The sequence below is a fragment of the Gigantopelta aegis genome, chromosome 6, assembly GCF_016097555.1.
Source record: "Gigantopelta aegis isolate Gae_Host chromosome 6, Gae_host_genome, whole genome shotgun sequence".
In the NCBI taxonomy this organism is placed as follows: domain Eukaryota; kingdom Metazoa; phylum Mollusca; class Gastropoda; order Neomphalida; family Peltospiridae; genus Gigantopelta; species Gigantopelta aegis.
In genome coordinates this window covers 73,449,787-73,477,095 of record NC_054704.1, presented here as the reverse complement: position 1 = coordinate 73,477,095, position 27,309 = coordinate 73,449,787, and the positions used below count along the sequence as shown (strand labels likewise).

General features: G+C 35.2%; 1 protein-coding gene across 2 annotated transcripts; it reads left to right on the top strand.

Annotated features, from left to right (window-relative positions):
• Window positions 1–153: 153 nt before the first annotated feature.
• Window positions 154–25,679, top strand: LOC121375887 (DNA-directed RNA polymerase I subunit RPA49-like). 2 transcript variants are annotated; one of them, XM_041503573.1, is made up of 12 exons: window positions 157–500; window positions 2,803–2,915; window positions 4,315–4,391; window positions 5,293–5,378; window positions 8,348–8,406; window positions 9,460–9,613; window positions 10,909–10,998; window positions 12,257–12,353; window positions 14,850–14,989; window positions 20,663–20,762; window positions 24,121–24,243; window positions 24,817–25,679. In XM_041503573.1, the coding sequence occupies exons 1-12, from the start codon at window positions 449–451 to the stop codon at window positions 24,974–24,976; spliced, it is 1,251 nt and encodes a 416-aa protein (XP_041359507.1). In that variant the 5' UTR covers window positions 157–448; the 3' UTR covers window positions 24,977–25,679. The 2 variants fall into 2 exon arrangements, with proteins under 2 accessions (XP_041359508.1, XP_041359507.1); XM_041503574.1 differs by lacking the exon at window positions 10,909–10,998 and having other exon boundaries at window positions 154–500.
• Window positions 25,680–27,309: the final 1,630 nt, after the last annotated feature.

Genomic DNA, 27,309 nt, shown 5'->3' with positions numbered 1-27,309 from the left:
TTTTGGCCGATTACGGATCAATCGGAACACCTCGTCACATTCCGCTACGCTAGAAATGTACGAGGAGTTCCGATTGGATTACGGATGTCAAGGAGCAGTTTTGACGAACATGTCCGAATGTTTCGATAATTTGACGGAAATTGGCGAGTCTATACATGATGTCCTTAAACGTGTAAAGTATTTAAATATTACAAATAACTAATGTGAATGATAATACCTGACAAAACTATACCGAAAATTTATTAAATTATCTAAACGTGTAAAATTTGGATTGTCGTTGAAGTTTTTTTATTTTATTTTAAATGTTTTTAACTAATGAATATTTCTCTGCGCATCACGTTCCTGAGCACGTGGGTAAATAGTGACACAAAACATGTGGAAGAAGTGTTAGTTTTTTGAAATCAGACATGTGAGTTTTGATTTTCAAAACAACGAAAAATAATACAAAATGACCACAATATCCGTTGATGTTGAAAGAAAAAATGGGAAAACTGTCGTTGGTAAGACATGGCTATAATTAGGCAATCGGACTGGTGACGTGCACACATTTATTACCATGGCATGTAATCTGTTTACGTCAGAAACTAATTTTCGTCATCTGTGATTAAACACTCAGATACCCGATATATATATTTTTTAAATGTCTTTCGGCGAGTGGATTGCTTTATCAGTACCTGGCTGTCGTTATTACACAAATCTTTGTAATATCTGTCCCGACAATAAAGTAAATGACCGTCAAAACTATAAACTACTGCGTGATTCAGGAATAATGTCGGATAACTAAGGTCGACGATAGTCACTTTTCGCATCCTTGTTTTGGCTTCATACACAATAAATATAATATATCTTACTGCAATTTCACTTGAAATCCATATTTCGTAAAAGGTACAATTTTTTATCACAAGATTTTTCTCAAACACATTCAGGTGCATTAGTAATGATCAAACAAAAAATTTCAATTGCAATTGGTACCCAGTGTATAGTTAGAAGTAGGGCGATCTCGCCACCGTGGCGAGATCGCCGTAAATTCCATATACTGCTGGGCGAAATTGCCGTACTATATATATCTTAACTAAAGAGGAATTTTATTATTTAAAATGTTTATATTACTATCATTTACTGCATGAAATGATACGAACAATGTTCAAATCAAATGTGATGTGTCCTTTTTTTTTGTCTTTGCCTGTTAAAGTGTTTCTTGTGACTCTGTGAGTATAGTTTTCTCGCAGTGACCACTGTGCATACCGTTTTAAAGACGATTAACACTATTAATAGTGAACTCTAATCAACATATAGACATAAACTGTTATAATGAATTATAATTTCCCTGTAATGAAACTGAAATTGTGAAATGCTAACAAGCAATATATCTTTATATCTGTCCTTGTATCTTATTTCGTTAGTTTTCTGTTACTGGTAATTTAATGTGATAATTTCTATAAAACCGTAGATGTAAAGAACATATTGAAAAAAGAAAACATACACAAGCTTTTAGTTTGACATTTTATTAATTTGTAATATATAAGTGTACTATGAAATGGACCACGCCCAACTTTTTGAGAAACCAATATCAAACTCAAAACATGCACTGAATAATAATAAGCTTAAAGTACTGTCATTCGGGCCGACTTTTTTGGAAACAGTATGGAAGACAAAACAGACAGATGGATTTTCAGTTTGAATTTTATTAATTTGTTACATTAATATGTTCTCAAACAATAAGTAAGTGTACAATGAAATGGTACACAAAACGTCGGCGATCTCACCCAACCTTGCTAATATGGAGTAAACTGAACAAAAGCAATGACAGAAAAAACAAAAGCTTGGGAATAAAGAACAGTATCAAACCCAAAACATTAATTAAATATTATTATAATAACCAATTTATTGTAATAAACAGTGACATTCCCGTCTGCTTATATGTATATAGAGTACAGTGATTTCGCCCAACAGTATATGGAATTTACGGCTATCTCGCCCGTGGCGAGATCACCCGGACGAGATCAACCGGTGGCGAAATCGCCGGACTCCTATGGTTATTGTTACTATAAGGAGATGAAAAGTGACATCATTGGATTACTGACATTATTCAAATTAAAAATTAGCTATATTATTACAATGCTTCATCACATTAAAATAAAAACTGGTAGACCCCTGTCAAACTTCTATAACAAGCAGACAACACTGTTTACATGTCGGTATTGTTTTATTTTTCATAATTCTGGATACAATATTAATTTAAAGTTCTAAAAGATGAAAGAAATACAAAGTACCTTTTGTCAAATATATCGTATCAAAAGAATACTGTTGGATATATTTGATTTATTGTATAAAAGCCAAAACAAGGGTGCAAAAAGTGACTGTTGTTGACCTTAAAGTCACAGAGGTATTCTGAATGGGATGTTTTGAACAATTTGACAATCATGGTATTTTAACTTTTAAATGTTTTGTTAATTACACACACAAAGCCTTGTGATATATTGAAATGTTCCGCTTGTAATTGAACTCTCAAAACACTTTAAACAAATCTCTGATTAGTACATGTATATGTACTTCATGTTGACCATGTACACTGTTTACGTAATGTTTTAAAATAACTATAATAATAACAACCACACACAAACTTGATCCTGTTCTCTGTAAATCAAGTGATCATCTTTTAATTTTTTGATGGTCATAATGTTTGTCATACAAAATTAATGCTTTTGTTTTAAATAAAGTGTTTCATAACATGCACAACATAGATATTTTTATGATGATAATATGGACTTCTTATACATTGTATTTTCGTTTGTGTTTCAGCCGATTTTAGCAGTACTGGTAAACTGAAGGGAAAGGCTCATACAAAACTGCGATTGGGTCATTTCTGCAACAGCAACACAAGCAGTTCAAGAAAGAGGTCACAGCAGATAGTGGTGATGTGAATCCCTGAATCATAGTCATTTCATACCATGGTCTTTTTGTACCACAGTCATTGAGGCACTTGCATTTGTGCCACACTGTAGCCATGTTTTACTTTTGGACATGCTACAAATTGTGATATCAGGGTTCACCCTGTCCATTGCCAAATTAGCCATATGCTATGTTTTTAAACAAAATGTCTATATCATTTGGTATTGGCTAATCAAATATTCCTTAAATCAACCACATTAAGAGTAATAAGACACAACAATTGCATATCTAAAAGTACATTTTGTATTTTTTTTTTTTTTTTAAAGTATATATTTTTATTTAATATTATTATTTAAAAAATTGATATCAATTGTTGTGTCTGTTGGATCATAAATAATAATCATAATATAATCAAAATAATAATAATATAATAATAAAGGGAAAAAAGTTACCAGTGTCACAATGATAATTTTTTTTTTACGTGATATTATTTATAAATGTGGTTTTTAATGTTTTTTTAATTTGAAACATTTTTCCGGTACGATTTGATTACATGGTTTTAAATGACTGGATATTGTTTAGTTGGATCTTTAAAAGAAAAAAAAAGCCCTTACAAAACATACAAAACCATCAACAACATTAATCTGGGACGAAATGATAGTGGTATGATCTGACTATAGGACAAAACAGCTTAATTTATAGTAATTTCATACTGTGACAATATTAAATGGTTTTTTGAAAACAACTTGCAGACTTGAGCCAACTATCGGCAAAAACAGTTGGCATTTTGTCAGCTAGATTAGTGTCTAGGATCTTATTCCATGGTTCTCGCTCCAGCCAATGCACCACGACTGGTATATCAAAAGCCATGGTATGTGTTATCCTGTCTGTGGGATGATGCATATAAAAGATGCCTTGCTGCTAATCGAAAAGAGTAGCCTATGAAGTGGCGACAGCAGGTTTCCTCTCAACATCTGTGTGGTCTTTAACCATGTCTGATGCCATATAACCGTAAATAAAATGTGTTGAGTGCGTCGTTAAATTAACATTTTCCTTCCTTATTCCATACTTTTAAGTTCATTTTCTACTGTATCGTAGGTCAAGACAAATTGTTAAATTATTCCATACTTTTAAGTTCATTTTCTACTGTATCGTAGGTCAAGACAAATTGTTAAATTATTCCATACTTTTAAGTTCATTTTCTACTGTATCGTAGGTCAAGACAAATTGTTAAATTATCTAAAAATTGACTAAATTCACAGTAATAAACTAATATATTATGACTTAATTGATAAGATGACAAAAATTCCAGTACTAATATGCATATTGTTTTACTTACTGTGAATATATGATGGCTAAACTTAAAATACATGGCATTGTATAATTTTTTATTTTTTTTATTAATCAGGTTTATATTTTTAGGTTGGAGAGTCCAACAAAATTTATTATGTTGGGAAAAACTTTGGTGAAGGTGCACAAGGATTGCAAGGGCAGTGCAAGTGAGTACATAATGTTAAAATTTAAAATATATTAATACAAATATTGTACAAACCCCTAAATATTATCAATTTAATCAATATATTTATTTAGATATTAAGCAAATAGAAGGACATCATTCTTTTGAAGAAATATATTTTGTATCATGAGTAAAAACTAATTCAATTTAATCATAGGAGAGAAGGAATGTAAAGTTTACATCTTTATCAGGATAATGGAGAAATTGAGAAGTTCGACCCAACGAGATTTGACTGTGCATACTTCTTTCTCAATAAATCTCAGAAAGGAAAACCTTTTTACCTATTGTTATTTGATGGAATATTTGGTAATAGTGGTCCAGTGTCTAATGACTTTTAGCTTTTTATTAGTGGCAAAAAAACACTGACGGGAGTAAAATACATGTATAATATATTTGTTTCCATTCATAGACATCAACCTACACAGGGTGCGATTTTGGTTTAAAAGATTTAAGTGCCATAGTTTCCCTGTTTGAAAATCTTTAGAGCCCTGCCGTGCATCTCCAGTAGAACCATGGAAAAGATCGCTATTCAAGACTATTTCCCAGGATTTTGAGATGTATACTGACAGTCATTTTGAAGAATCAACATAATTTGTACAAATAATTTTTACAAGCCATGCAGGATCGTATGCTAGCCAAACTAGAGAGTCGTATATAATTTTTGCGAGCCTCAGGCTCCTGGACTTTCCTCAAAATTGCACACTGCTACAAGTAACAGTAATTTATACTCTTTTTGTGTGTCTGTATTCTGTGTGTGTGTGTTTATTTATTTGTGTGTGTGTGTGTGCTTATTTGTTTGTGTGTGTGTGCTTATTTGTTTGTTTAGATTTGTAGTTAATATTATGAAATATATAATATTTTTCAAAATTTGTTTTAATTTACAGATACTATGTTGGTATTGTAAATGAAGTTACTGGCAAAATGAGTGTTTGTGATGCAGAAATTTTCAAAATGCAACCCGTTTTGAAAGGTAATTATTAGTCCCTGACCTGTCCAACCGGAGGGGACTATAGGTTTCATCTCCATCCTTCTGTTTGTTTGTCTGTCTGTCTGTCTGTCCGTCCGTCCCACATATGTTTGCCGGATGTTTTTTGCAGAAGGCTTTGAGATATTGAGCTTAAATTTTGTGTACAGCTTTATCATGTACTGTTACAAATCAAGTTTGACTTTCATGACGATTCCCCATTTTTGACATAGTTATTGCCCTTGAACTTAGGCAATGTGAAAATTGGTTTTCCAGACTTCTTTTTTAGAAGGCCTTGAGATATTGCACAGAAATTTTGTATATAGGTTATCATGTACTGTTGGGGCACAGGACGTAGCCCAGTGGTAAAGCTCTCGTTTGATGCACGGTCGGTTTAGGATTGATCCCCGTTTGGGCTATTTCTTGTTCCAACCAGTGCACCACTGGTGTAACAAAGGCCGTGGTATGTACTTTCCTGTCTGTGGGATGGTGCATATAAAAGATCCCTGGCTGCTAATCGAAAAGAGTAGCCTATGAAGTGGCGACAGCGGGTTTCCTCTCTCTATATATATCTGTGTGGTCCTTAACCATATGTCTGACACCATATAACTAAATAAAATGTGTTGAGTGTGTCGTTAAATAAAACATTTCCTTCATGTACCATTATAGATGGAAGTTTAACTTTCATGGCAATTTATCCATTTTTGTCAGAGTTATGGCCCTTGAACTTTTGTTTTGCAATACCTAAAAATATTGATGTGAAATTTTGTATATAGCTTTATCTTGTACTGTTACTGATCAAATTTAACTTTCATGCCTATTTACCCACATTCCACAGATGTTTGGCCCTTGAATTTAGGAGATTGGGTTGGGGACGTGTATTGTTTAGCAGTACTCTCAAAATGCTTGTTAATTCTGTTCTTGCATTCAAAATTAAACAAGTTAATTTGTTTTAGTTTTTTGATACTTTTAAGTACTTAAAAAGTGCTGTTTCATTTCTTACCCACCATCCTGCTAGCTGTATTTTTTTTCTGTAATATGTCACCACTAGTAGGCAATTATCTCTTGACCTTTTCTGGGAATTAGATTAGCAAAATATTTAAGTTTAAATGGATGGAATAATGCAATTCCTGATTTTAAAATATTAAATTTTTTTGTTAGAATAAGCCTACTATTTTACAAAATAACACAGATCTAGACATTTATTATATTTTGACGTGGATTTAATTTTACTATTATTTAACAAAAGTCTTGCAACATTTTCATATGCCAACACTGGTGTTGCATACTTTAGAACCAGCAAAAAACTGAGGTTCTTGTTAATTCTCTTGCTTGCTGTAGATATAGACCATACTTGTAATATATATAGGATACTCTTGTGATATCATAATTTATCAGCACGAGTTGATCAAAATATTAAAATCCGAGGCTTGCTGAGGATTTTTATACTTTTATCACAAGACACAAGGGGGGTGTTCTTTTATCATCCGTTATCATTCTTTACATTTGCGACAATTGTAAACAGTGTCAGTAATGCGGGTTGAATGTCACTATATTTGGCAGCGGTAGACTCGTTAACTAGCAGAACGACTATGGCGTTATGTCACTAATGATAGGTTTAGCGCTGAAACATACACATTGACATAATAAAAGAAGCAATATATCTCCAAGGAGAATATCGCACAAATTATAGTGCCAGTGATATCTCATACAAAAGCTTTTAATGGATGATTAATTTGAATGTGTACCACCTACAAACATGTTGTGTTTTTAACTTCAACTAAAAATACAGGCTTACGCATCCATTTTCATGTGTGGTCGAGATGTAGCCAGTGGTAAAGTGTTCCCTTGATGCGCGGTTGATCTAGGATCGATTCCCATCGATTGACCCATTGGGCTATTTCTCATTCCAGCCAGTGCTCCACAACTGGTATATCAAAGGCCGTGGTATGTACTACCCTGTCTGTGAGATGGTGCATATAAAAGATCCTTTGCCGCTAATCAAAAAGAGTAGCCCATGAAGTGGTGACAGCGGGTTTCCTCTTTCAATATCGGTATGGTCCTTAACCATATGTCTGACACAAAATAACTGTAAATAAAATGTTTTGAGTGCGTCATTAAATAAAACATTTCTGTCTTTTAACTTCAACTAACCGGCCTCGGTGGCGTCATGGCAGGCCATCGGTCTACAGGCTGGTAGGTACTGGGTTCGGATCCCAGTCGAGGCATGGGATTTTTAATCCAGATATCGACTCCAAACCCTGAGTGAGTGCTCCGCAAGGCTCAATGGGTAGGTGTAAACCACTTGCACCGACCAGTGATCCATAACTGGTTCAACAAAGGCCATGGTTTGTGTTATCCTGCCTGTGGGAAGCGCAAATAAAAGATCCCTTGCTGCCTGTCGTAAAAGAGTAGCCTATGTGGCGACAGCAGATTTCCTCTAAAAAAAATCTGTGTGGTCCTTAACCATATGTCTGACGCCATATAACCGTAAATAAAATGTGTTGAGTGCATCGTAAATAAAACACTTCTTTCTTTCTTTAACTTCAACTAAAAATGCAGGCTTACGCATCCATTTTCATGTCGTCTTCGTTTTTTATATTTAGTCGTTCATATACATGCTTGAATTATGTGACACATTCATCTAACAACATAAATTTACTTTCATAAAACTTCGAGCATTTCCATTAGAATCAATTTGTATAAAAGAATTTCATGTTATTTGTAGCTTAGCTTCGCATTAATTCAAAACAAGAAAAACGGCAAAAAATGGGAAATGGAATTTGCCAAAATCTGAAACAGAAAATCTTCCTCTCTTAACTTTGTTTAACAAATGAGCTCAAAAGAAAAAATATTTTATTGATGTTCATAGAAATAGCAGCAATGTTTTAGGCACACACCACAGCTATGAAAACTGTTGGGTGGGGAGGAGGATTATTTTTGTAAGTATCAGTATATTTTTCCTTATTTATCAGATGGACCTGCTGAGTTAGTTTTTGATGAAGACCAGTCTAATATGAGCTTCAGAGAAAAGGTATGTGAATTAGTTATTGTAAGTTGACATTGTACATTTGTGTTTTGAAAACTATCATTTGTGTGTTAGTTGTTTTATTCAGGGCTAGCTCTGGCACTCGCCAAATTTGCCAGTTGTGAATTTCAAATACAATTGGTGAATTTTATTTTAATTTGGCAAAATAATTTCTTGAAATAAATTATATTTTTTCAGAAAATAACTGGGTTTCTGCCATTTTTGAAGTTTAGTAGGTAATTTGGTGAAATTTTTTGCTAACCCAGAGATAGCCCTGTTATTATTGATATTTCATGGTGTACACAATGTAATTGTAAACTACTTGTACACTTAAATTACACTGACGTTTACAGAAGTTTATTTATAGGTTCATTTTGATAAAGCTTGATAAGAGAAACTGTGTTTTAACCAAATAGTAATAGTTTAAAATGTGCTAAAGTTTGATTTTAAAGCAAACATTCTTTTTCTGTTTCTTTGTGCTTATTAAAGATAATGGGCCAAATTTACGAAGCCTGTTTTTCTTAAACGCAGGTGTTTAACCATTATAAATGTATGTTGTTACACACGTGTATATGTTTTGTATATTTGGCCCTTAGTGGGGTTTTTGTTTTGCTGAAGTCTCATTCATGTTTTCATTCATAATAAGGGTGGGACGTAGCCCAGTGGTAAAGCGTTCGCTTGATGCATGGTCAGTCTAGGATTGATCCCCGTCGGTGGACCCATTGGGCTATTTCTCATTCCAGCCAGTGCTCCACAATTGGTGTAACAAAGGCCGTGGTATGTACTATCCCACCTGTGGGATGGTGCATAGAAAAGATCCCTTGCTGCTAATCGAAAAGAGTAGCCAATGAAGTGCGTCGTTAAATAAAGCGGGTTTCCTTTCTCAATATCTGTGTGGTCCTTAACCATATGTCTGACGCCATATAACCGTAAATAAAATGTGTTGAGTGCGTCGTTAAATAAAACATTTCCTTCCTTTCCTTTATTTCTAAAGATTTATGAGTTTTTTAATTGTTTTAGTTTTCCTGAAGTCTGATTCAGATTTGTCTTTCATAATAGGCTGACCTGCTGACAACGGCTTTTGGCAGTGCCAAGCAGAAGAAAGGTGTAACTAGACGTCTGCAGACACAGGTCAAAGGTGACTCGTTTGAAAAATCACTGACAGCTGCAGCAGATCGTGCTCTCAAAGAAGGCGGCAGCAAACTACTGGCAGGTGAGAAATGTCTACCAAATGTATATATACAGTGAGGGGACAGGCATAGCCCAGTGGTAAAAGTGCTCGCTTGATGCACAGTCTGTCCAGAATCAATGCCCATCAGTGGGCTATTTCATGTTCTAGCCAGTGCACCACGACTGGTATATCAAAGACCATGGTATATGCTATCCTGTCTGGCAGAGTGTATATAAAAAATCTCTTGCTAATAATGGAAAAATGTAGCGGGTTTGCTCTATGAGTATATGTCAAAATAACCAAAAGTTTGACATCCAATAGCCGATGATTAATAAAACAATGTGCTCTATTTGTGTCGGTAAACAAAACAAACTAATACACAGGGGGAGGATACTGGCGATGTACATACCCTTCCAAACATAAAGGGTTAAATTTACAAAGCCTGTTTTTCTTAAACTCAGGTGTTTAAGCATTGCAAATGTATATAGTTAGATGTTTGTAAAACGTAAATAGGCTTTGTAAATTTGGCGCCTAATGTTTGTGATAGCACAAACAGTAATTTGGTATGTTCGAAAAAACAAACATTAACACTGAGTGGTAGGCTCCTTTTTCACTGTTTGTTAGAATCCATAAAAACATATACAGTGAAAACTGATAAAACCAGACCCATGGTTCAAGTGAAAGCAGGGCTCGAAATAGCTTGTGGCCAGGTTACCAAATGCGACCAATATCCCATTTGGGCAACTTAAATATTAAAAAAATAAAGGTGTTATTCGCCCAAATAATAATATGTGGTCGATCTTCTTCAGAGCTGTAACATATGAGCCACTATTAATATTTGTATTCCACATTAAAATCTTGCTCATGGTTCTCTTACCATAATTTGCCAACATCCATTATTATTTTTTGGGCCACCATATGTTTTGGCGAGTTTCGAGCCCTGGAAAAGTCTTGTTTTAAGAGGTATCTGGTTTAGAGAGGTTATTTTTTGTACTGATATTTAAAAAGGGACCGTGAAATACTGTGGTTTTGAGGGAATTTCATTTTATAGAGGGTCTGATTTTGAAGGGCTTTTCAGTTTGTGTTAGAATACGCAGACTGGTATATTGGTGATAAAAAAAATAATCTATAAACTCTATTATAATTAACATACAGTTAATAATTGTATGATGAAAAATCGTATGGTACATTCAATATCATTTTTGTTTGGATTTTAACAATTCAAATAATAGTTGTGTTACATTTAGCTCTCTTTGTGCATTGTCTACACATTTAACAGATAAAGTGTCCAAAATGTTATTTTGTTTCATAAACAAAACTTTTTATATGTTTTTAAGGAATGAACAAAAATGTAAATGAAGTTACCACTATTCCTCCATGCAATCGGGATGCTGAGTTTCCAGAATATGTTTATAACCTCGATGATAGTGAGTGAAATATTTTAATAATTTATATGTGTTGTATGATGTCAGCCAAGGTTGAGGTCATGTTAGATTCAATCTCCGAAGTGTACAGTTGGTTTTTAATATTTTAATAATTTATATGTGTGGTATGATGTCAGCCAATATTGAGGTCATGTTAGATAAGTTAAAGTCCTTTTCCAACTTCTCTACTCTAAATAGCAATTTACAATTTATATTTATTATGTCATACAATAATGGTGACATTGAAATTCTCAGCCATGTATTAACATTTATTGAGGGCTGTATTTCTAAACGTAAAGTTCTTGTTCCAGCTATCAGTGGGGCAGTAATTTAATTTAATTATTTCCAAGTACTTTAACCATTTATTTTTATAATATACTTTATTCCTACAAATATAATACAAATTTTGTTTCTCCATCTGGCATGTACATTAATATTGTTATTATTATTAATTGTTGTTGTTATTATTGAAGTTGTATGTTTATTTTTTTGTTTTTCTTATCTGTTTGCTGACACACAGGCTTGTTTGGTAATATGCAATAAATTCAATTCAACTGAATTGAAACCTCTGGAATGTACGGTTGTTTTTTAAAAACAAAAAGGGGAGTGCTGGGTGCTCCACTGGGTATTTTTGTATATTGATCTCATCTTCATACATGTAAAATATCTTAATCCCATTGGTTATTTACACTAAGACAAAATGTTTCACACTGCATAGGCAGTCTTATTTGTTTACATTTACCATAGTTTGACACCCAATAGCCAATGTATTTTTCATGCTGGATCGTCGTTAAACATCTATTATAAACATTATTATTATTATTATTATTATTATTGCATAGGCAGTCAAATCATTAATAAATCGATGTGCTCTAGTTGTGTATCTAAACAAAACAGACTTTAACTTTATATTGTTAACATGTCGGTAAGATAAATACATTTGTTGTATACGGATCACTCACGGTAAATGGATTTCTATGTACCCTTTGGCTTGGAATAAAAGAGCACTCACAGAGTACATAAAATTCCATTGAACCCTTGTGATGGTTGTACAGAACAACAAAACAAAAGCTGATATTAATTTCATTTTTTTTATTTAAGCTAGTGACACATAATTATGTCCATAAACTGATTTATTTATCGGATCCGTTTATACAATTGTAATATTCTGCCCTGCCTCCACCCCGCGTTTAATAAACTCATCTCTTAATAGTCTGGTAATATTGATGTATATTCAAGATGTTGTGTATTTTTGTTTCAGTTATTTCTCCAGGAGAGATGGAAGCTCTGACAGATCCTGCGAAAACATTTTACGACAGCACACAAGAACAGATCAAACAGTGGGAACAGGCAAAAAGGTTTATGCTCTCTCTCTCTCTCGCTCTCTCGCTCTATCGCTCTCTCTCTCTATCGCTCTCTCTCTCTCTCTTGCTCTCTCTCTCTCTCTTGCTCTCTTGCTCTCTTTTGTCAGAGCCCAATGTGCTGTCCTGTCTATGGGGAAATGCTTATACCAAATAAAATCCCACAGGTGACAATGTCAATGTGTATGGTTAAAAATACTACATGCATGAGATAAACCAAACTATAACCCATAAATATGAACATTACAAAACTTTCCTCCAAAGTATTAGCGGAACCTTTTATGATTCTTTTTCAATATATAATAGGATGGGTTTTTTTATATATATTCCACACTAGTTAAATGCACTTTGACCAGGCCAGATGTTATTTGGTATAGATAAAACTATAAGATCCCTTATTGCTGACTTGTAAAAGTATTATAACATAACAGCAGGTTTCTTCTCACAGTCTCCAGACTAATATGGTTGTGTCGAGATATTGCTAGAATGTGTTCATTGAATATTCCTTTCCTTTCCATGAAAAAAGTATACTGAAAGGCAAAGTTATTGTGACATGGATTGTTTGGAGTAATAAATTTGTGAATGGATTTATGGATGTAAACCACAGAAAATGTGCATGAAACAGCTTAAAGAAATGCAACCAAGCAGTTGTTGTAGCGATTGCATGCTTTGAAAAGAAACATGGAATATTCGGGAGAAATCCTGTCCAGTGTTCACCATAAAAAGCCAGACATTCAGTCGCAAATCATTGCCACTCTGTGCAGCTTGCAGAAGTCCAGAAGTCAGAAAAACACCATTAGTGAACTGTTTGATGCAGTTTCGTCATGCCATGCCTCAGTGAAAATGACAAATGGCGAGTCAGTGAAAATGACAGATGGCGAGTCATAGCGTCCACAGAAACACTATATGGCACTTATGGCAACAATATCAACAAAACAACCAGGTCAGGGACCGTCCCCGTAGTGGCCAACCACCTGTGACAACCCCATACCAAGACACATGGATCTGAACCACACATCTGCGAAACAGATCCTTCCTTAGAACTGGAATGGCATTACCGGGAACTTTCTCCAGCGTTTAGTGGCCTCAATGAGACGACGGTGCAAGGTGGACACACTTGCTACTGACTGTGTAAACCTCGCTCTGGACCCCCTCTAGTGATGTGGCTCATTTGCATATGGCATGTGCGCCATTTTTCTGGACTATTGCTCATTTCCATACCTTTGGACATTTCTCTTTCCATGTTATAACGTTTCATACACGGCAGAAAAAAATATCAATTATCTTTGTCTTTTGTGTGTCATAATAACTTTTGCCGTTTAGTATATTTGATATCTCCATTAATTTTTATTTAGTACAGTACTTCGTATAGTACTTAAGCACTACTAGCTCGAAGAATTATGTAGAAATTTTTTAATTAAATAATGTGATATTTTTTTTTACCTCGATGAATGCTTAATGTTTTTTTACATCTGGTAAAGCGCCCACTTGATGTGCTGTCTGTTTGGGATCGATCCCCATCAGTGGGTCCATAGAGCCATTTCTTGTTCCAGCTGGTGCATATTGGTATATCAAAGGCTGTGGTATGTGCTCTCTAAGACTATATGTCAAAATTACCAAATGTTTGACATCCAAGAGCTCATGATTAATAAATCAATGCACTCTAGTGGTGTCAGAACAAACAAACGTTCGTTAAAATTTGCGACCCTGGCCATGACCCTGAATTCTAGTTGAATTCATATGAGTGTATCATTGATCATTGATATTTTGTTACATCTTATTGTCAAAATTGCAGATCCTAGCTTCAGCCCATGAACATTAACTCTAACATTGGTTAATCTACAAACCTGTAAATAGAGTAGAACAAGATCTTTGATGTTCAAATGGGGGCTAAAAATAGATATAGCTTGTCTCCATAACCATTACTTATAATTTTTAGAATTATGAAAAATACATTTTACAGTATTAGTACCAATGACCAAAAACATGAATATATGGAAATGATAATTAAATAATGTCTGATTTCAATTTTCAAAAGGGCGGGACTTAGCTGAGTGGTAAAGCGTTTGTTTGATGTGCACTCGGTCTAGGATCGATCCCCATCGGTGGACCCATTTGGCTATTTCTTGTTCCAGCCAGTGCTCCACAACTGGTGTAACAAAGGGGGTGGTATGTACTATCCTGTCTGTGGGATATAAAAGATCCCGTGCAGCTAATCGAAAAGAGTAGCCCATGAAATGGCGACAGCGGGTTTCCTCTCATTATCTGCGTGGTCCTTAACCATATGTCTGATGCCATATAACTGTAAATAAAATGTGTTGAGTGCATCGTTAAATAAAATATTTCCTTCCTTCAATTATCAAAATGGATCTAATAGTGAAAAATATACCTTTGTATGGTAGTGTTTAAAAACCAGTGTCTGTTACTTTATAACTTAACTTAATGACTAGTTTGAAAAAAATAAATGACTTTATAGTTTTGTTTTTATTTCAGTTGTCCGCAGTTTGTGCTCACACGTCTCGCTTATCTCCCCCTCAACGAAGAAGCAAGATGGTGGCATTCAAAATGTCTTCTTTTTATGAAATATTTATGCAGACTTTACCTAGTCAATGCTAAACAGATGAACAAAATATGTGAGTTGACTTTATGATCATACTGTTTAATAATATTGCAGCAAAACGGGCAGAATTAAAATTTACAGAGTTTATGGTATTAAATGTCTTTTTTTTAATATAGTGTAACTACTAAATAAAAAATCAGACCTGAAATACAGGACTATAACATTTACTAGTAAAAGTTTCTGTGAAATATTTGTTTCTTACTGATCTGAAGGTTTTTTTAATTAATATTAGCTAATTGCTTTGTTGGCTATGCCACGGGCCTCTGAAAATTGCACGAACGATTGTTTCACTCGCGCGTCAATCACGCATATCTAGTTTTGTGTTACCCATTTTTTGTTCTCGCCAGAAAAAATAAAGACATTAAAAATATTTGACACCATCATTTGTCAATGTTCAAAATAATAATACATTTGTAACTGTTTATGCAAAATAAAATGGGTTACCTGAAAACAAATTGTCACTTTTAATTCTAACAGGCCTGATGCCATAACTATAAAGTGGGCAATTCCATGATGTCTGGTGTTAATTTGCAGGCATCTTAACTGATGGTGAATGATGTTACCAAAAAAAAGTCAATTTAATTTATTCATATATGGTGAAACTTGTAAACCAGACACCTTTGAAACCAAGTAAAATGTTCAGTTATAAGAAGTATCCAGTTTAGAAAGGTTACGTTCTGTACTCATTTTTAAAAAGGGACCATGAAAAACGTCTGGTTTTAAGTGAATTCTGGTTTACAGAGGGTCCAGTTTTGGGAGGTTTCACTGTACTTACCTTTGGACACCCAATAGCTGCTGTGTTTTTCATGCTGAGGTGCTGTTAAACTATCATTCATTCAATCATGTGAATTGTGAGTTAATTTAATTAACACAAGCAGCAAATTGTGTCTCAGTTAGGGGATAACCATACTGTGTTTTCCGATTTGCGGACGTATATCGGTGGTTTTACTGTCGCAAATTAAACTGTTTGCTGATTGATTTTAAATAGGAAATTGTCACATTTTTAGTAAGAATAAGCATATAAATGTCACCAGCTAGTGACGTCATTAGGCAGCCCATTAATAGATGATGGAGGGTCGGACAGTTAGCGGCTCGAACATAGATGTGTAATTTGACATATTTAATCTGCTCCAATGATTAGATAATGACTAATAAAGAATAATATGTTCATTTCTGACATAAAAACCTCTCAGTATTTAACGACTTCTGTATGTAATATGAAAGCTACAGAAATAGTCTTTATGACGTCATTACAAAACAACCTGGTTCTTTGCTTAACCTATGACGTATTTCTGCCAGAAAATTTGTGACCGATATATCAGTGATTTTACCACCTGAAATTTTTAGTAGAGATCCAATCAGATTCGTTCTAACAAATGTGTTGAATTAGAATTGCAGGTCTTTCCCCAGGATTTTTGTACGACGCTTACATATTTAGCATCATTATAACACAAATCAAGCCAAAAGAAGTGGGGTAGTGGATTGAAAACAGTTAAGTGTTTTGCCTTCAATTCATCTAATCATGTTGGGGTTTTTTTAAAGTAACCCAACAATTTCATAATTTGCGCCATCTTGTTGCTGTTGATTTCAGCATCATGTTAAATGCTTGTTGTGATTTCTGCTTGTAAAATACCTAGGCTAAGAATGCCGATTTCACAGTATTTTCCATTTATTAAAAAAAAAAAAAAAAAAAACGTTAATAAAATTAACCCTTTTTAAAATCCAGCTAACTTATTAAATGTCACCTCACAGTTTTACACTTATATATCTAACATTATCTAACAAATATGATTATTGTAAACTAATTCAGTGTACGTTTAACTGCAATTTGTATAAATACTGCATGTTCATTTCCCGCGATCGTGATCTGCTTGCGTGCTCTCGACCATAGGTACAAAATTAACAAAGACAAAGGAAATAACCGAAACTGCAGTTAGGTATTCATTGATGCAACCAACTATTGTTTTTCTACAAATTTACTTCTGTGTAATCGTATTGTTAATGTCCGCAACGAAGCCTCTTGACACGTGGGTGTCAGCTGACACTGAAGCGTGACGTTTATTTGCACCGAGAGCTTTCCTCAGTTCAGCCAACGAACGTTCTTCCTAACGTTCACAAACTATTTGATTGGTGTCTGTCGTGTCCATTTCGTTTAACTTGAAGCGCATAAACCAGTGTAGCGAACGTTTTCTTTTATCTCGGTCTGGTTGAACACAGCCCTTGGGATAGCCTACGTGTCTTTCGGCCCTGAACTGGCATGTGTATTCAAATTGACACGCATAGTCGCTTTGTTTTTATTACTTTGGTTCAAAGACTTTTCAAAATTAAAATAATAAGTTACATATCTTCCAGACATTGAATCACCGTCACATTGCTGTCATACATGTCGAACACCTGCCGTTAAAATTAATAACCTTGATTATTAAAATAAGCAAACATCATAAGGCATACGTTGTATTCTGGATAACACTGTGTCTCATTACCGATAGCGAGATCACTATTACGCTAATAAAAAAATTGGTATTATTATGTTTGAGGTGTCGGATAAATTATGTATCCGTTTGTTCACATCAGAAGATAGAAAATGGCTCAGCCAAAAGTTGAGCCACTTGCAAATTTTATTAGCCATTTTTTTTTGTAAATTATTTTTAATTAGCCAATGGCTAAATTGGTTACCGACAGCGCGAGCCCTGGATGTTTTCAGTGTGTTTTGGGATAGGGATGTTAGGATAGAAATTACTGATTGCAAACTTAACTGTACTTTTAAAAAGTGCTTCACCTATCGTTTATTCAGTTAAATAGTACAGTTGATTCTGTCAATGGGCATCTTCTTTGATCAGCCTTGAAACTTGCAATTGATTGCTCAGCACGGGAATCCCGTTACACGTAAGCGCCTTCCTGACGGATTAGCGGTCCCAGTAGATGTGGTAAAATGACCAAACACCAATTGTGACTGGTCCATTGTTAGGTATTTAGGAAGTGTTTTACCTGTCTTAGTGACTAGGTGTGCATGATATACTGGTACACAAGTTGTTTGCAAGAGGTAGTCGACTGCCACGCTAGTACTTGTAATAATTGTTTTTCTAAAGCACTTCAAATCAAGGCGTAGCGGCAATTGATTTAAGGCGCTTCCACGCCGTCAAAGCGCTTACTTTACGGACCAAGGTGTGTTGGGCCGCTACGCCTAACGGCCCTGGGGAAACCCCTGAATTGTAGATCACACACCTGAGATGAGCTGGGTTGTTGGACTAAATTGCACTAAGCGGATTTGTAGCCAATAGCCAATATATAGTTTGTGCTGGAGTGTCGTTAAACATTTCGTTCATTCATTCTGTAGTATTTTTTATATCCCAGCCAGTGTCCAATGACTGTTCATCAAAAGCCATGTTATGTGTTGTACTGTCAATGGTGAAATGCATTCATTTCAATTTATTTCTGTGCTTATATCCAATTAAGGTCCAACCACACTGTCCTGGGCATACGCCTCAACTATTAGAACATTTTGGCTAGGAGAGTGGGTTAGTTATTAGTTGTTAGTGAGAGAGAAGAGGGTGTAGTGGCCATACACCTACCCATTGAGTCGTTAAAACTTGCTCTGGGTGGGAGCCGGTAACGAGCTGCGAACCCAGTACCTACCAGCTTTATGTTCGATGGCTTAACCATACCACAACCAAGGCCGGTTGGTGAAATGCATATAAAAGATCTCATCTTGCCATTAGGTAGAAAGAAGTAGGCTGTGTGGAAGAAGTGGATTTCTCTCTCACTCTCTAGACCAATCCTGCCTGTGAGATGGTATATTTAAAATATGCCTTGCTACTAATGGAAAAAGGTAGTGTGTTTTGTCTCTAAGACTATATTATGTCAAATTACCAAATGTTTGACATCCAATAGCTGATGATTAATACATCAGTGTGCTCTAGTAGTGTCATTAAACAAAACAAACTAACTTTTTTCTCTCTCTCTCTTGACCAAATGTCAAAACAAGCAATGTTAAGACATGAAATAGTTATCCATAGGGCTATTTTCCATTCCAGTCAGTGCACCACTAGTGAAATATCAAAGGCTGTGACAAAACTGGTATAACACAGGCTGTGGTATGTACCATCCTGTCTGTGGGATGGTGCATATAAAAGATACCTTGCTGCTAATCAAAAAGAATAGCCAATGAAGTGGCGACAATGGTTTTCCTTTTGCAATATATATGTCGTTCTTAACCATACATGTATGTCTGACGCCATATAACTATAAATAAAATGTGTTCGGTGCTTAGAAGTAGGTTGTGTGAAAAAAGTGGATTTTTCTCTCACTCTCTATACCAATGCTGTCTGTGGGATGGTATATTTAAAATACTGTAGATCCTGAAATTAATGCGATCATAATAGTAATGCAAAAAATGCGAATTGTGTTATTCGCATTAATAATATGTCACATTTATTTATATATTTTTGTCTATGTGCCCCATGTTATTAAAACAAAACAAAGATTAAAATTCTAATATATTTATAACACACAACTGGAAAACAATCCATTGTAGGCGAGACAGACTAATTGTCCAATAGTTCAGCAAGCTGCCAGCCACTTGTGACGATTGTAGGGTCTTTGGCCACCCTTTCAATAGCCAACATGATCCATCACATGTGGAAGTGTTTTAGCACGCTAATCCTGAGGTCGACAGTTTCTTTGTTTTTACTGTTCAAGTTTGATGCAACTTTGTCGGGTGAATTGTTCTTTCATTATGACTTTGAAATCACCATTCACAGATAAAAATACAGTTGTAATAGTACATACATGTTTAACCAGATTTAGCTAAATATACACATTACGTAAATGATTCCTAAAAACATATGCTTTAAGTTTATCTCACCAAAAACACAGGGTATTAAACAGGGTAATTGATGTGTACACAGACATGTTAGTGAGTTGATCTCATTGAAGAGACCTTTAACTCGGATTTAACCAAAAAGTACACAGACGTGCATTTTTAGAAAAGGGAGGCCACTCGCATTAATTTCATGTCGCATTTTAGTCTGCCCACCATCACTCGCATTAATTTAGGGATGCGTTAATTTCAGAATCTACAGTACCCTTGTTACTAATGGAAAAATGTAGTGTGTTTCCTCTCTAAGACTATATGTCAAATTACCAAATGTTTGACATCCAATAGCCAATTATTAATAAATAATGTAACTGTTCAAATAGTAATTATTTAATATATGCTGAGGTGTTATTAAACAAATTCCTTTCCTTTCCACAGTTGCAGAGAACAGTTGGGCACAATTAAATGCTTCTTGCAACATGACTCAGTCTTATTAAATTATGTGTACTTTGGTGAGATAAAAGTTAGTCTTTGTAGGTTGTTTGCACCATTTAAGTATTTTACACCTTGTACAAGTTATAATTTTTTTTAATAAATGTTTTATTTGCTGGTTTAGGAAGTGTGGGGTGTGGGGGGGGGCATGTGCCCCTCACTTTGTAGCAGCAGTGATTGTTTTTATATGTTTATACATGTATTTTTATATATATGTGTGTGCCCCCTCACTTTTTGGCACCTTCCTACACCCTTGTTATTTATTTGTCAGTGAAGGTATAATATGTTTCCTGTTCCTTTTCTTACTTGTTTTTATGTATATGAAGAATAAACAACATGTCAGGTAGTCAGTCAATTTCTATTTGTTATCTATTTTAGATGAAATATTTCCTGATGACTGCCCTGATATGGTGAAAACATCATTGCTCAACAGATTTACACTACTAGTAGAAGGGACAAATAAAAAAAAGCCAGTGAGGTTAGTTTCTTTCTCCCTAAATTTACATTTGGATTATTCAGTTATCAATTCTTTTGTTAAAACAATATTGAAATACCATTCATACTTTTAACTAGCGAAGTGATAAAATATTTCAATAAACCTTTTACCTCTTTAACATGACTGGCCTTGGTAGCACCATGATTACGCCATTGGACATAAGGCTGGTATGTACAGGGTTTGCAGCCAGGTACCGGCTTCCATCCAGAGCAAGTTTTAACGACTCAGTGGGTAGGTGTAAGGCCACTACACCCTCTTCTCTCTCACTAACCACTAACAACTAACCCACTGTCCTGGACGGACAACCTAAATAGCTGAGGCATGTGCCCAGGACAGTGTGCTTGAACATTACTTTGATATAGGTACGAAAATAAGTTCAAATGACATGTTTAAAAGGGGCAGCACACAAGTTTGGATGAGGCGGGATTTAGCTCAGTCGGTTGAGTGCTCGCTTGAGGTGCTTTCGTCAACCACAACTTGACAAAGGCCATGGTATGTTTTCCGGTTTGTGGGAAAGTGCATTTAAAAGATTCCTTGCAGCATTAGAAAAAATGTAGCGGGTTTCCTCTGATGACAACGAGTCAGAATTGCCAAACTTTGACATCCAATAGCCAGTAATTAATTAATCGATGTGCTCCAGTGGTGTTGTTCAAACTTTAACTTTGAGTTTGGATGATTTAAGAAATTTTATATCAAGCTTATGACTCTTATGAAATAATTTTGAATAGTACCAACTGGTACCTCATTTCATGTCCTATAAAACTGTAGTGAAGTGTTCATGAAAGAAAGAAAGATTTTTTTTATTTAACGACGCACTCAACACATTTTATTTACGGTTATATGGCGTCAGACATATGGTTAAGGACCACACAGATCTAAGAGGAAACCTGCTGTCGCCACTACATGGGTTTACTCTTCCGATTAGCAGCAAGGGATCTTTTATTTGTGCTTCCCACAGGCAGGATAGCACAAACCATGGCCTTTGTTGAACCAGTTATGGATCACTGGTCGGTGCAAGTGGTTTACACCTACCCATTGAGCCTTGCGGAGCACTCACTCAGGGTTTGGAGTTGGTATCTGGATTAAAAATCCCATGTCTCGACTGGGATCCAAACCCAGTACCTACCAGCCTGTAGACCGATGGCCTGCCACGACGCCACCGAGGCCAGTGAAGTGTTCATGAGAAATTACCTATTGTATCTACCAAGCATGGCTTTTGTGGGCTAGTGATGTTGATATAAAGGAAAAACATGAAATATGCATCCACAGAAATGCACAAATTTTGTGATAATCTGGAATGTTACTTGTAGATGGGTAATCATTATACAAGATGTTTTTGAAATGTTCTTTGGAGAGGATAATTATTATACAAGATGTTTTTTAAATGTTCTTTAGAAAGAGTAATTAATAGGTACAAGATGTTTTTGAAATGTTCTTTGAATATGGGTAATTATTGTACAACATAATTTTGAAATGTTCTTTGGAGATAGGTAATTATTATACAAGATGTTCTTTTATCAGGGTTGAAAATTAAAATGAAAAAGATGGTCGTCAGCAGGGCCAGTTGAAGACAAATCTTACTGGCCCTTCTCAAATTCAACTAGCCCTCCAATTTAACTGCACAGCTCAAATCAAAACTAGAATTTTCTTTGTTGAATAATGACCATGTATATAGTCCGTTTGCGTCAAAAGGAAAACGATGAATTGGCATGTAACTTCATAATGAATAAAGTTAAAATTCATATTGAAAAACATATCATTAATTTTTAAATCCATACCAACCCAAATAACATTTAAAGAAAAAAAGAATCCAGTATAAATATAAATGTTAATTTACAAGTTACCATTAAATGATACAGATTAAATACAATTTTTAATACAGGTGTAACGAAAAATGCTAGAACAGCCAAGGTATACAGCTTCACTTGCATGGTCTCTGAAGTAATCGATAATGTAGTACAGAGAGACTAAAGGTACAACTGGGCATTTTAGTAAATTAGTATGAGTGGCAGTCCTCTTTATGGCAGTGCAAGAGGGAAAGAAAGAAAGAAAGAAATGTTTTATTTAACGACGCACTCAACACATTTTATTTACGGTTATATGGCGTCAGACATATGGTTAAGGACCACACAGATGCAAGAGGGATGAATTCTCTGATAAAGGATTTCCTCAGGAGTGGTTGTCCTATAGAGAAGGCACTAGATAAAGGCACCAAATACCCATTCGACTCTGCATTGTGCGAGATACGACCCTGATCTCGTATTCCGGTTTTGTCGTTCAGATTACTTTGGAAGTTCCATCAGTTGCTTTAAAACCTGTATTAGAAAAGATTTAACCTATGCAGTTTTATTTTAACAATTTTTTTATTTACACTGAACTTCCATAAAAAGTTATTCCAGATTGTATGGGTTTACAATTTAATAACTTAATATGTTTTTATATGAATTTTACCTTTATATTCCATTGAACTGACTTTTGGAATAATTCATGAAGTTACGGAAAATTCCATTGTTAATGTCAGTTAAAACTACAAGATAAATTTTGATTGTGTCCCAGAATAAAATACTAGTAAGCTAATTAAATAGGATTAATTTGTACCATAACATTTAATAATGTCAAAAAGTAGGTCCACTAGATAATTATGACGTATCCAGTCCGTTACAATAAGCCAACGACTTTAAAAAACCCCCAAATGAAGTGTCTGCAATACGTTTTAAGCTATATTTGGTTACAGCCCCAAACCAAAATCGCAGAAGCTGAGATTGGATCTGGTCAGTCTGGCCCTGTCAAAATATAGAGCATACTCTGTAATACTGTCTGCGGCCAGATCTGTAGTTCGCTCCAGCACAGACGCGGTGTGTTTCATCACATTCGATTCACTTTCAATGCGTTTCTTTTTTAACTAGTACTCTAAAACCAGACTCTAAAATCAATGGTCGCCCACTGGACTACCTCTGTAAAATTCTTAGTCTCCCTTAGCCAATAAAGGTCGCCACGGGCGACCGGGCAACTGCTAATTTTCAACCCTGTTTTATAGCAGAGGGATGGTGATGCAGTCTGGAAGGGCCATTGGGCTATTTCTCATTTCAGCTAGTGCACCACGACTAGTGTATAAAAGGCCGCAGTATATGTTATCCTGTCTGTGGGATGGTGCATATAAAAATGTAGTGGGTTTCCTTTCTAATACTATATGTTAAAATTACAGAATGTTGGACATCCAGTAGACAGTGATTAATAACACAGTGTGCTCTAGTGATGTCGTTAAACAAAACCAACAAACTTTTAAAGTAGGTTCAACTGTATAAATGTGTTTGTTATTCTTCTCTCTCTCTTTTTTCAGATGTATGTCAGCCTGGGTGAAGGACAAGCTAGCGTACTATATCCTTGTTCTTGGTCTCATCATTGATCATTTCAGCACAGACCTACAGTACTTCCAGAAAGATCTCAGGATTGGGCAAAAAAAGTAAGCTTAGAATTCAAGATTAAAAATTTGTTAAAAAGTAACTTGCACACACATACACACACACACAAAAAGCCTGAAATGTATTCTTATTAAATTTGTTGCACTTAATAGCTTACAACCATAGGAAACTACAGGTTTTGTCTCAGTACAGGAGAGAACTACATAGTTTTCAGGACTTTTTTTTTCCCTTTGCAGTGTCTCATGATATTGAATTGAAATTTTGTGTATAGCTTTATCATGTGGAGTTATAGATCAACTTTGACTTTCAGAGATTTGCCCATTTTTGACAGAGTTATGGCCCTTGAATCTAGGAGATATGACAATGTGCTGGGCCTGGTAGGAGACATGTATTGCTTTAGCAGTACTCTCAGAAGGCTTGTTCTCTAATTACCACCTCAAAGATTTAATATGTTTCGTAAAAACACTCTTCAGTTTCTGATATATACAGATTTTTTTTTTTTTTTTTTACTCATTTTGCATGATACTCATTCTCATAACACTCATTATATAATACTACATTGTAATCTTGCAAATGTCATCACTACATACATTTTCCTGTCCATTAATTTTCAGATTATTGATACTGTACCAGATGCTTGGCTGTAAAATCACGAAGCAGAAAGATCCCAATGGAGTCCAATCAAATGACACCTACATTGCAACACTTTCTATTCCACTGCAGCCAATGTTGGACTACAAAGTGAAAGCTTCAAAATCAAAGAAATATCGCTAGTTTATGACAAAACAACGGTGCTGATAAAACCAAACATTTACTCCCCTTCTTATGGCAGTGAAAGACTAGTTAAGAGACACTGGCCTCAGTGGCTTCGTGGTTAAGCCATTGGACATAAGGCTGGTAGGTACAGGGTTCACAGCCCAGTATTGGCTCCCACCGAGGAGCAAGTTCTAACGCCTCAGTGGGTAGGTGTAAGACCACTACACCCTGTTCTCTCTCACTAACCATTAACAAACTAATCACTAACTCACTGTCCTGGATAGACAGCTCAGATAGCTGAGGTGTGCCCAGGACAGCGTGCTTGAACCTTAATTGAATATAAGCACAAAAATAAGTTAAAAGGAAAATTAAGAGACAAGCTGATTTATGTTGTACCTCATTTGACAAATAAATTAAGAACCTCTTACAGCCTTTGGCAAAAAAAATTTCAGTATGCACTTTTTTTAGTTTAGTTTGTTCAGCATACATGCCTTCCATATGTCCATTCCTTTATCCCATAAATTATGTTCTTTTGGTGGACAGGTGCAGGATGTGGTCCAATGGCGAAGCACTCACCTGATCCCCATCAGTGGTCCCATCCCATTGGACTAATTCTTGTTCTAGCTAGTCTTTTACAAAGGCCCTGCTATGTTCTATCGTGTGTGTAGATTGGTGCATGTAAAGATCCCACAACTACATGTAATAAAAAAATTTCAAAGTAGCTTGTGGCAGTGTGTTTCTTCTCTCGTTATTTTTGGTCTTTAACAATTCAACTGAGACCATATTATTGTTAATAAAAAATTTATTGGGTGTGTTGTTGAACAACAGCAGATTTCTTCCTTCTTTTGAATGACTGCTGGATGTAGTATTAGACCATCAGTAGAGCACTTACCAGAGGTCCAGTGGGTCACATAGTTAATCATTCTTGTTTCAATCTGGAGGTTTTCCTGTCTCAACCAGTGCCTTTTTTACATTAGAGCCTGTGGTATGTACTGTCCTATGGGAAAGTGCAGGTACAAGATGATTATCCCTTGCTTCTTTTCAGTAGTAGCAGCACAAGTAGTCACAGCAGATTCCCACCCCACCACAGCCATGTCTCTCTAGACCAAGTTTCCATATAATCATATGTTCGGCATCAAACAGTTGTCCCCATACAAAATTGATTTCTAGGCAAAACTTAGAACAAAGATATGGTGTTGAATACATGTATTTTTTCTATTTTAGCACAAAACTGTGTGATTAAATAGAAACTAGAAGTAATTTTCCTGACATGGTCATTATTTAAAATAGAAGTGCTGGGCAAGATCTGCCCCGGATTGGGCCCCTGGCTTCCCAGAGACCGAACCCTGGGGCGGACATGCTCGAAATCTTCATGGTATATGAGCATGCTAAAGTATACCGCACCACTGGGCAAGATCACTAAATTGAACAAAGTGTCGGGAGATAATGCATGAATGGTGCATGAAATTTCATGTTAACTGTTCATCTACAAAATATGCATCTGCACATGATCTGTAATAAGTGAAAATATTCCCCCCATCAATCGCCACAAGTGTTCAAGGCGAATGATATGTAGCTCCCATTAGCATGTGAATTTATATGGTATCAGTATGATATCATCTTAAATGGCACCCCATGGTCTGAGGTAGGTAGATCAATTAATCACTCCCCTCAATATGTTTTCCTGGGGAGGTCTGGAACACCCTGTTTTGGTCTAAGTTTACAATAACACTATATTTTTTAAGTCACTGAAACGTTTTTCAGATTTTGTCTCGTTATTTGGATTTCTGATAACAAAAAACCCACATTCAATCATTTGAAGTAGTAAAAACAAACAAATTCATAAGTCATGCATCTTTTATTTCTGGTTAAAATACAAGGTAAATATTGTACAATTATGCTTGTTCAATAAAAACAAATAAATACATAAATACAATGGATCTTGTGATGTAAAAATTAAAACACACAATGTAGATTTAATTAACATGGGTTAAATGAAATACAATTCTCTAGGTAGCAATTTCTGGGCTCAAATTTTTTTTGTGGAATGAAAAGTAATCTGCTTTTGACATCATAATCTAAAACTACCTGGTAGTAAAAGCAAATGCTCGAAATTGAGAAGCAGTTTCAAGCCACATTGACAAAATTCACTCTTATTTTATGCAATATCTATTTTAATATTGGTTGTTCTAATGATAATATAGATGACACAAATTTCTTAATGCAAAACCTGCTTGTGAAATTGATTATGAAAACCCATGTTGTGTATTTTGAGTGTCAATTGTCTCTTAATATCTGTCAATTTTATGCTTATGATTAATTCTTTACTGGTCATTAGTTCGATGGGGGTT